General features: G+C 44.4%; 1 protein-coding gene across 4 annotated transcripts in view; it reads right to left on the reverse strand.

Annotated features, from left to right (window-relative positions):
- IGSF21 (immunoglobin superfamily member 21) overlaps nucleotides 1-12,078 on the reverse strand; it is a 430,456-nt gene that overhangs the window by 231,776 nt on the left and 186,602 nt on the right. For all 4 annotated transcript variants that reach the window (XM_072155256.1, XM_072155257.1, XM_072155255.1 and 1 more), the window contains exon 3: nucleotides 2,513-2,634. In XM_072155256.1, the coding sequence (XP_072011357.1) occupies nucleotides 2,513-2,634 (122 nt within the window). The remainder of the gene's footprint in view (nucleotides 1-2,512; nucleotides 2,635-12,078) is intronic.

The raw sequence follows: 12,078 nt of genomic DNA on the forward strand, positions 1-12,078 counted from the left end.
GAACAGCTGACTGTATCCGCGCTCGCTTCTGACAGGTAATGGGAATGTGCAAATCGGTGCCTGGTCATCCGCGAGCTAATGACACGCGACAAGATGCACCTCCCCCACTGCGGGAATGGAACGCACTCCGGCTGCCTGCACATTACAAAACTGTATTGATTGACGAGTCAGAAGTGGAATTGTGACGGCAGAGAAAATACAGTGACTTTCTTCTAAGTCTCCCCATACCTTGAAGATAAGGAATAAAGAGGCTGCCCTGCAGTCATAGATTACCACCTATACATAGTATAGGCTGGGGATCCATGTTTCCCAAATATCATGCGTGTGTGTAACCCCTCCATGCAGTCTCTATGGGAGTGATGCGGATAGCCCAGATATAAACCTCCACTGCATGATCGAGTTCATGAAAATTGGGGACACTTGCACCACTTTTGGAAAGTGCAAGCCAATAAAACCAACTTTTTGGAGATCACTTCACAATTTAGTCTCAATTCAGTCATTCAGATCCGTATACTTGTTTGGGCTTTGCTAATCCATTTTGCCTGCTTCAAATATATGTACTTAAAGGACATCTACCACCAGGATGTAGGATTGTAAACCAAGCACACTGACATTCTGGTATGTGCACCCTCTGTCAGGATCTGCTCTTCTTTTAGCTTCTTATTCCATGTTTTTAACAAAAAAGTTTTTTTTTATTAAATTATGTAAATGGGCCTGAGGGACTCAGGGATCCATAGGTGTTAATGGAGCCTGGAGCCCCTCAGGCTCATTTTCATCATTTTAAAGCATTTTTCCATAAAAACAAGGGCATCACAAGCCTAAAGAGTGGATCCTGCAAGAGGGGTCTCACACCAGTATGTCAGTGTGCTTGGTTTATAATCCTTGATCCTAGTGTTAGATTTCCTTTAAGAAATGACTGTTTGCTTGCTGTCTAATATATAAGAAAATAACCATCTAAAAGATTTAATTCCAGATCTATAATGAATTTCAACAAATTGTCATATGTGATTGTTTCTTTCAAACACACTGAACTGTGTCCATATTGCGATTCTCACCTTTTTCTTTCCAGAGTTATTGCATTTTTTCTGTTCTAAGCTACTTGTCAGAAATGTACCTTAGCAGCAGTGTTTAGGGGGGGAAGAGACTCCTCTCTTTTGATCTTTGCCCTAAAGCTGAGTCAATTACATGATGCTTATAGCTCCCATAATGCTTTATGTTCTTCAAGTTCATGGAGTAATTTAGCAGCAAATCCAATGAGATTGCAATAAGTACATCTACTGGGCTCAGTATAGAGCAGGATCTATATAGTGACTAGTCTGTCAGTGTGTTTATAACATGGAGGAGCATGAAATAAGCAATAAGCAATAATTACATGAAGTGTATAGTTTGTGTGAGCAGTAAGGATTAACAATTTCCCTGTTGTGAATATGTTATCCAGAGAGCAGAAACTGTGGGAAGGGAGCTTGAAGTGCATATAGAGATCAGGGTTACTGACTGGGATGGAGGGACTCATAGGGAAAGGGAGCCCTTCTACCTCACCATTCTTTGCAGGGAACTTCTGGATCCACAGATCTGCACAGACACAGCTCTCCTGCTAGGTAAACAGAGCAGCATCACATGATCCCTCTCTTCCTCCAGAGTAACCACAGAGCAGCGCTCCTCCCCTCTGACAATTAGAGTCCTTAGAAATTCTTGTGTAAACAAGCAATGGTCTCACATAGTTAAGCAGCACATACAGAGGAGACTGTAGTGACTGGCTAAACTGAGGAGGATAGCAAAAAAAACCTGCTGGACATAGGTAATGAAAGTAACAGGCAAAGTTGTTCACTGGAGCTACTGATTTGTGAAAAAGAAATATCATTGTCATGGCGCTTTAAGTTTGGATGAAGAGCCACTGCAACAACAGTCTCTGTAAAGCTTATATCTATAGCATACAGTACACAGACTGGCATTGACTTCATTGGGTGCTGAATAATACTTACTTCTCCTACAGCATAATGAGGACTTCTCCACAGTCCGCCACAGCAATAACAGCTATTGAGGTCCAACAAATTAGGTCATCCAAACATAACATCACAGCCCCTCTAACATAATATCTGAAACTGAACTTTCCGCCATCTAATAGCCTCTAAACCTGCATTTTTTATTTCAATGTTTGGTGCTAGCATATCTCCCGGGCGGCATACCCGCTGTTTTAGAGTCATGATTGACTGCATGAACTGACTGTTCACTTGCTGCCTTGTCAGACGCAATTCTAACAAAATAATCATTGCTTTTCACTTCATACTGGCTGGTCAGTGTACAAAATACAATGTATCAGTTATAATAAGCAGAAATAATGTCACAAAGTTCTGATTGTTGAGCATACACTATTCATTGGCAAAATATCCAAAGAAATCCCTATGGACAGACTGATGGGAGGTGTATGGACCATGAAGTTGTAGTTTGGAGCTGTGGATTGATCCACTGCAGTTAAAGGGGAGGTGATCCATTTATTTGGGGTGTGACTTACCGTACGGTAGACTGGTACAGGAGGTCCTCTCTCTTGCGATAATTCTCCATGTGAGAGTAATTGGTTGAGAACATGGCATCGAAAGTGAAGATCTTCTGTTTGATGGTTCCTCCATCCGTTACCTGTGGAAGGAGAACACAGATATGTGAGACATGGCTACAGTACATGGAACTGGAAAAGTATAATGACTGAGGGGATAAGCAGTATAGGAGCTAAGACACAACAGTGCTGGGATCATACAAGATGGCCATGACCCAGAGAAGATGAAGAACCTACAGTACACTACTCCCTAATAGATTTTGATACATTTTATATTTTGCTATAGGCGATTAGGATTGGATACAAAAGAATTGTACTGTATACTGGATAGAAAGTAAGAATATTCTTGCAAAATTAGGGTATATACAAATGCAAATTATGTTGCAGAAGATGTAATTTCACAATGAAATAAGGAGTGGGAGTAGGAGTTTGACCCCTGGTCACCCCACATATCAGCTACACCTAAGTAGTGTCTGGAAGTACAGGTGGTCCCCTACTAAAGAACACCCAACTTACAGACGACCCCTAGTTACAAACGGACCTCTGGATGTTGGCAATTTACTCTACTTTAGCCTTAGGCTACAATAAACAGCTATAACAGTTATTACAGGTGTCTGTAATTAAGCTTTATTGTTTATCCTGGTTCTGATGACAACCCAACATCCAACTGGGTTGTCATCTAATTAAAAATCCAATTGTCACAGAGACCAAAAAAAATTGTGTGGAGTTACAATAATAAAATATACAGTTCCGACTTCCGTACAAATTCAAACTTAAGAACAAACCTACAGAACCTGTACAGAATCTCGTACATAACCCGGGGACTCCCTATACAGCACTGTACACTACATAGTGGTTACTACAGCTAAGACTCCTGTACATGATCAGAAGAAAGCTGCAGGAACCAGACATGGCCACTACACAGTGTTTCCAGGATGTATAAGTGATCTGACTCCGGTGTGACTTATAGGACATTGGGATAATGATTGTATGGTGTGCAATTTAATATATACCTATACATAAACATGAGCAGGTCATGTGACTGCTCACAGAAGCGCAGGATATTTCAGCGATTGAAGAGAACTGGTCCGTACATGCCACTAAATGCCAATAAAAGCGTATCCTCTCCCCTCCCCCTGTCTATATCGGCTGCCAGATAGTAAAATCTGTTTAATTAAAAGCTGCGTCTACATATAATTTTCATAGGTCTGATCTCTCCATAGACATTAAAGGTCATTTAATAACCACAAATTATGTGGGAGCTGAGTGCACTTCATTTAGTGGAAATGCCTCTATTTGGCTGCTTTCTCAATGAACAGGATTATGCTCATTTTTTTGCTTTTTTGGAAATCCCGGTATTTGTTCACCTCCCAGGCGTAATTCAATCAAGATTGAGGGTTATATAACGGGCAGGAGCGAGGTGCCCGTCCCCCCACCAAGCATCCTACACCTTATACTATTCACTATGATACTATTCACTACCTCTTTCCTTTATAGAATTTGGAAAAATTCCATTGAATATTTTCCATTTATGGCCTTTTGTCAGGATAGATGCAGGTTCCAACATTGGGAGCAGCACCGATCTGACAATTGGGAATGTAGGAACCCTTTGAATATAGACATGGCTGCACGTGTATGTCCTCCATTAACCTTTAGGACATCTTATTTGGCTGTCATATACATTGAACCCACATCTATATCTTTGCTGGATATGTTAAAAATATCTGAGATGAGAAAACCTATAGTGGATGGCAATAAGGTGATTAAGGTCCCATTCACACAACTGTATTGTATGGATAGTGGATGAGTGTGGAGCATCACTCCCGCTCCCTTCTCTACCAGTATCTGGTCCAGAAGAGTACAAAACTGTGTGAATGAGGCCTCAGCCTTCCCTTAGCTGTAAGAAAATTGTGAAACCTCCATCTGTCTCATTTGTTTTAAATGGCCTAACACATCCTTCCTAGATATGGTACCAGAACAAAGCTTAATTCTGAGTCCAGGGAGTCCAGTTCAACCCTGCAGTTTAAGGACCTTTCAGAGGTCCTAGAAGAGTTGCTGTATACATACATGTCAGGACTGTTACAGGATTGGCGACCTCTACTGTCTCACATATGATGTGTGGTGAGGTGGCCAAAGACCCCGGACGGCCGTCCATATTATAATCCTCTACTGGCAGCAGATGTCAATTACTGCGGCAGATTCCAGATTCTACAATTCACCCTTTTCTGCAGTTTTTTTGCTGTGGAAATGTCAGGCTGTAACAATTCAGTCTTATGTGTCCCCAGACCACTCCGGGATCAATGCCACTCAATAGGATCTGTCTTCGGTTTCGTTTTCTGGTCATGGTAGGGTGGGCTTTACTTGTACAGGAATTTTCCACGTAGAGGCTTTGATTTGCATATAGATGCAGATTTGCGATGGAACATTTGTGGATTTCACTCTTTGCATAGCAATTTCATAACAATTGTGCTTCAAATCTGCATGAAAATCTTTCTGTAAGAAATGTGGATTTCATGTCAGATTCATCTGTGATAGAAAACTCCAGTAGATACATCTTTCTCCAATCTTGTTACAATGTATCACTACATGTAAAATGTATCAATTCAAAGTTAGAGGAGTTTTCCATTAACGCTTCTGTGACCTCTTTGACCACTGTCTGTGACACTTCCAGTCCATGTCGTGGGAAGGGAAACATGAGCAAGGTAAGTATTTTTAATTCTCTACCCATCTCCATCCCCTCAGGATTTTTCCAGGAAAAATATTGAAGCCTGAAACACATCGGATCAGCGCTACACCGCAGGACTGTGCCTTGTGAAGCAGAGATAATTCTATATTACAGATATAGTTGCAGCCAAAACCCTCTGCTCGGATTATTAGGAAAGGAACAGAAGTGGAAAATGTTGAATTAAATGCAAGAGATTTTTATTTTCTTTATATTTTGCTTCTACTCCGGCGCCAGGGGGGCCAGGATCTGATCGTCCTCAGTTCCATCTTGTTTTATTACATTGGGTACAGCGCACTCTACGACTCCATACACATCACACATCAGGAGAGAGATTTCATTTGATGATGATCAGCCGCAGCAAAAATATCATTACATCCAGAGCGCGACAGGCCGGGCAACTTGACGTGGCACAGAGCAGCCATATTACAGCTGAATGATGTGCGGTGGTAGAGGACAGGGCACTCAGTACTGGCTACACTACAGACATGACAGACACAGCGGGGGTCATTTACTAAGGGCCCGATTCGCGTTTTCCCGATGAGTTACCCGAATACTTCCGATTTGCGCCGATTTTTTTGAATTGCCCCGGGTTTTTGGCGCACGCGATCGGATTGTGTCGCATCGGCGCCGGCATGCACGCAACGGAAATCGGGGGGTGTGGCCGAATGAAAACCCGACGGATTCGGAGAAACTGCCACATTTAAAAAAAGAAAGTGTCGCTGGACACACGCTTACCTTCACCAGGAATAGGATTGTGAACTCCGGCGGACCTCGGCGTACTTCAGCGCAGCAGTGACACCTGGTGGACGTCGGAGGAACTACCTTAGTGAATCGCCGGAAGACCCGAATCCACCGCAGAGAACGCGCCGCTGGATCGCGAATGAACCGGGTAAGTAAATCTGCCCCCATGTTATACTTCCTTGTGCTAGTGTCTCTTGTATCACCCGTTAGGAATGATACTTGTTTGTCATTCTATACAGAGGTGATATATGGGGGACACTGCAGGGACATCCAGGTCAAAGTGCAAATCCTAAGCACAACCATCATTTTACAATAAAACTATGCGCCAATGGTCATTATATAGGGATGATGCAGTTTTACAACAGACATGAAGTTGGGAAGTTGTGAGACCAATGTTTCTCAGCTGTTTAGGCAGGTAATAGGCAGGTATCCTAATTGGCTGGCCCTCCCAGAACCTTCTAGAAATGAGAACCCAAATGATGGTGGTTGGTGGAGAGTTGCAGAATCAGTGTGGAAGTTTCTTGTGGAGTCTAAGAGTGTAGAGTTGGTGTGTTTACTAGTAGAGACTGAGAGCAGATAGCCTAAAGACTTTCACTACAGAGCTAAAGAAACCTACTCCAGACCCAAAATCAATGGGGTATTGGGGCTCATTTACTAAGGGTCCGAACACCACACTTTCGTCGGGTTCCTGAATATTTCCGATTTGTGCCGAATTTCCCCGACAGAAATGGGGGGGGGGGGGCGTGGACGTCGGCCAATTTTAAAATTGTAGGGGTTACCAGATTCCCTCTGTGCTGTAGTTTCATAGGCTGTTATATGACACAAGAGCACAGTGCTGGGGTAACTGGGTGAGAGAAAGACAGTGTAACCGCCTGTGAAGCTAGAGCGCAAAATGGCTTTAGTAACGTCCCCCAGAGCCTTTCTGGCTCATTAGCATTTAGAAAGTTGATTTTAGAAGGAAGGAGGCCATGGATAACAATATAAGAAGATTACCACAGTCACAGTGCTGGGATCTATGAGTAAGTGTCCCTGGCTTATCATGATGGATTTTGATTTCCTTTATAGTGATAGTAACTATCAAGACCTACATTCACCTTCTTAACAGGGAAGGTATACTGTATACCACTTTACATGGGAACTACTAAGGTGAAAGCTCTGTTGCTCTATGCCCCCAGCCCCATTGTTTTGCACATGATTGATGACGCGCCATTCACTTGGGGCATAACATGATGGATGTATGCAGCTTTAACCATCACCAAAGAAATTGACCGCAACCTTAGGGAAGGGATTTGTATATATTTGAAACCAGTTCCATCTATATGACTGGGGTTTGATTTGGTTACAGGCTTACGAGCTGGAAAGTTGCAAAAAGTTTAGCAACAAATCTTCCAAATGCAAGGTGAGAAATTGTTATTTATAGGTTTTATACATGTAAGTGAAGACCCAGTGGAAAGCGATGCCTACTGTGGTCACCCAGCATGTGCGGAGCGGGTCGATGTGAGTAGTGCGATACCCCCAGGCCTCTATTTCTGCGAGTAAACCTGTGTCAGTCGCTGAGTTATGGCGGCAGAGCGCGGAGCTGGTATTGAGTGGATCTACAGGAGCAGGGTTAGCAATAAAGAAATGAGTTCCTCAAGTTGAGTTTGTTATGACAGTATAAATCTCCCTGGAAGCAATAAAGCAGCTCTCAGTTCACATTATCCGGCACTGTCCGCTGATTCCGCCGCTGTCCCCAGCTCCTTCGATGCTATTTTGCAAACTCTTAGCTCCAAAGGTTTAATAGGTTTTAAGCGTTCTCCGAAGACCTCGTCAACTCGGTGCTGTCTGCTACCGTATAGTAACCAAATGAGACAAGGCAATTTATGACACCAGCTGTCTCTGTCAAAACTCCAGCTCCCAAATAGGCTTTAGGAGAGCAAATTATCACTCACGGCAGCCTTTGTGCGACATTCAGCTGCGGCGCGGCGTGGCGAAGAGCTGTAAAGGGAGGAAGGGGGTTATAACGGGAGGTGTCCCCGGCTTCTTCTGAGACGTGGAAAGGTCAAAGAATGACTGGAAATGGCCACTTGTCAGGGATGGATTTTATTGTACTGGCGATAAATAATAGATGTCACCTTCTCCAGCCTCAGGGGCCGGCTCCACATCCTCACACATCTCCTTGGCTACACAGCGATCCTTCATCGGGTAATTCCTGCTCTCCGCGCTCCTCCTGGTGTCACCCTGCCGTATTCTCACCTTATTTTCTTGGAGGTTTTTTAAGAAGTAAAACTCATTTTGCACTCAGCTGCTTGCGAGATTCCTGTCCACCAGCGATGATGGAATTATCCTCACTAGTAATTCCTTGCAGGGATAAAGCCCCTGTCTTACTAATTGACTTGCACCTCATGCACTGGGACTGTCCTCACCGAGGGTCATTCCAGTCACAATGCCCCCATCGGCCCGGTGGCTGATATAATTTACATTCCTTTTCATACCGGAGCTCCTGGCTGTCAGGAAAATAATGATCCCCTCAAGTCATCTCCCTGCAGAATGGAATGGAAATGTGAGGTTTTCATTGTGACAGCTCGTGTTTATTGCAGTGAGTTGTGTCCTAAGCGGCAGATCTGGAGCCTGGGCATGGTGCTTACTGGAATAAAGAAAAGATGATAAAGAGGAGGGGGTCCCGGTGAGAGAACCCCGACCACAAAACTATCTCAACACCAATTACACCTAGTACTAGGTGCTGGCTCGCCTGAGGGATAACAAGTTTGCATAATATTGGAAAACCTGGAGTAGAAACCCCCCTCCCCAACCAAGACCCCCATAGACAGTAAGCCAGCTGATATTATGTAACTATTCAGTTTTTCAACTTTCTATCCTTCATGTTGATACCTCCAGCAGCTCAAGTTCACAGTGGGGAGGGGGGGGGGCTTGTTTTTTTTCTCTTTATATTGCTGCTACATCAGCTGCCTTAGAAGCTGAAAGCCCATTGGTGGACATGTAACCTACCAACACAGCTGTCAGTACCTGTCCAGCAAACCGCGCAACCACAACCAGGCTTGGCGCTAGCTGTCAGACTAGGTAAGTGGTAGCAAACTCACCCTGCGACGTCCCTGCGGGCTAAGGCCCTGGCTAAAGCAGATAAACCGCTATCAGGAACCTAACTGACGGTCCATGAGCGACCCTACAAGATGACAAGGAATACACAGGTCAGGTCAAGATCAAACAGGTTATATACAGGTCAGGTTCAGATACAGACAGACAAGTGAAGACAAACCAGGTCAAAACCAAGATGGCGGCAAAGGTACAGATTCGGATACAAAACACAGAATACCAAAAAAGATAGCAAGAGCACTAGATACACAGGTAGGACTAGAATAATAACCAGCCAGGTATGATGGGAATGGGCAGGTATATAAGGCAGTTCCTGGACACGCCTCCAGCAGCACACTGGGGAACTGTCTATCAGGCTAGTAACCCTTGCTGGGCAGGACTGAAATGCAAGGAGCAGGGTGTGGCTCAGTTAATCCAAACACAAGCAGTAAGCCACAGTTCACACACAAATTAATGTCATCTATTCTGCCAACTGCGGATAGAGCGACGTTTAGATACGGAAGTTACAACAGGATATTTTGTACATAGTAGCTCTGGTCTCAGTGATGGGACCAACATGGATCACAAGATTGGGGTTCAATTGAACGCCAATTGCATACCAAAAGAACAGAGTGGATGGTCATACATGCACTGCTGCTACTGCTCCATTCGCTATCAAAGACACCGACAGATATAGCCAAGTAGTGTGCTCCACTATCTTCTTCAGCGCCATAGAGATGAATAGAGCAGTAGCACCTGTGCTAATAGCTGTTCATCAAGGGCAGGATGGGGGTAAAATAGACCTTCCCTTCACTGAGATCCCCATCGACCAAAAAGTTAACCCTTTTGTGATACAGACAGTTATTCTGCCTGGAGGATGTGTAATCACAGCTGATCAACGTGCAATAGGGGTGTATCCTCACACAGCTGTGCTCTTTGCTCTCAGCATTAAATTGCCCCCCCCCCTCCTACAACTACACTCAGAGCAAAGGAATGGGCCGACTACGGAGAAGGTCTATCCCGAGAGTTAGGAATACAGTAGAATGAGTACAGGCCACTGCAAACCTGGAAGGTACATTGTTTGTCACAGTCCTGCTGCTACTAACTGATAATAGTATGTACAAACAAACAATTCTTCAGGGTGCAATCCTAACATTGCCTGCAGTATTGTATGGTCCACTGATGGCGCCTTGGAGTTGTTTGCAAACGACCTGACTTTGCCTTTTGGGATGATGAATACGGAGAAATGGATACAGACAATGGGGATGTGATAGGTCACATCGGCTTCAGGTGCTTATTTAGTTGCAGTTTTTTTTACAATGTGATGTACTTTTTCTAATCAGAGATGGTCAGAAGTGTAAAAGAGAGGCCTGGGAAACTTAGGTGTCTCATACCTATAAGAGGAAACAGTGCTCGAAACCATACAATCATAGCGGGGTGCCCAAATATATCCATTAGATAGTTGAAGTTTTGCTATAAAAAAATCTCACAATGCAAACGTGGAGCAATCTTTCTCATCCCGATCACATCCGTCATTACCACACTCTATATATGACTCGTTGCTATTGGCAATGCCTTCTTCTTTCCATAAAAATGGCTGCTATCTTCCTGCCTCATCAGGATCCAAAAATACCCTCCATAGCACGGACTGCGGTTACTAAGCAACAGCACAGAATGTGGTGAATGTAACAGGCAGCAGATACTAAATAGGAGTTTGGTGACAGTCTGGGCGTTGTATTTGTGGGTGACATGGGTTGTGCTGACTGCAAACACCACTGTACACAATACGCGGTGGGATACAATGTATAACAGAGGCTTTGCTCTGCTACAATGTACCAATACCAGAACTAGACATTGCTATAGAACCTCCCAGCACAAGCCTTCTTATCATTTGCAGAATCAGGAGTAACATAAAGACCCTCCTGTCCAACATTTCGTAGCACAATTCAACAGTCCTCACCCCGGGTGATATTCATGACTCCATAATGCCCGGCACCATCTGGATTCCAAATTTCCAAGTATTTCAAAATACCTTTTAGTGTCTTTGTGACTGACAATATAGCATATTCCACCATCACAAACGCACATTAGCCGCTCATTCATTACCTCTCCATTCAGCGGCATCAGGCTTTGGATTTGTGCCTGACTCCAAAGTCCTGTGATGTGATGTGCCATGTAAAATTTAGGCAAGTGACATAGAATTTACGCCCTTCATATGGTAACAAGCGCCAAGCCGCCCGCCTGATGCCGTGCTCTATGTGCTGTGCCCAAGAGTGTGGCAGGTGCTAAATAAGAATAAAGGAGCTCGCAGAAGAGAAGGATGTTTTATAGACGCGTGTACAGAGCAGCATTATCCTACATACCTGAATGACAGCGGCATTTCACTGCTACAACATGAGCACAACACATGTCTGCAAGAGTAATTATGGATTTGGACACTTATATCAGATATATAAGAATATATTGTATATATAAGAGTGCAACATCCCCCACCGGGGCCTAGCCTTTTCTTGGGGCCTGGAGGCAGCCGGGGCCCAGAATACCGGAGTGGCTGACGGTTGCGGCCTAGGCACGCTAGTGTCACAGTGCCTGGTATGGGGACCGGAGGGCTGTCCTACAGCCTGGCAGCTCTCCAGCAGGTGGTGTGTGCAAGAAATGATATAGAAGGAGAGGCTGATGTGCTGGTTCTCCCTGGGGCAACCCCTGAGTGTTTGTAAGATAGGTCCCTGGGTAATGGATGGGGAAGCCCGTGGTGATTACAGCCATATCCAGGGATCAAATTAACTCTCTATTGAACAATAGGTAGCAGGCAATGGGCCTAAACGGTCAAACAGCAGATCTGGATTCTGGTACTGGAGTGGTTGTGGAGAGGGGTCCTCAGGAACAGAGCCCCAGCCTAGTAGTAGATGTAGGCTGGGATAATTGAGATGGAGCTGACTCCAAACTGTGCAAGCTGCAGCTCTGGATTAGAGTCTCCTGACAAAGTTCC

This window comes from Engystomops pustulosus, chromosome 6 (assembly GCF_040894005.1).
Source record: "Engystomops pustulosus chromosome 6, aEngPut4.maternal, whole genome shotgun sequence".
NCBI classification, from domain to species: Eukaryota; Metazoa; Chordata; class Amphibia; order Anura; family Leptodactylidae; genus Engystomops; species Engystomops pustulosus.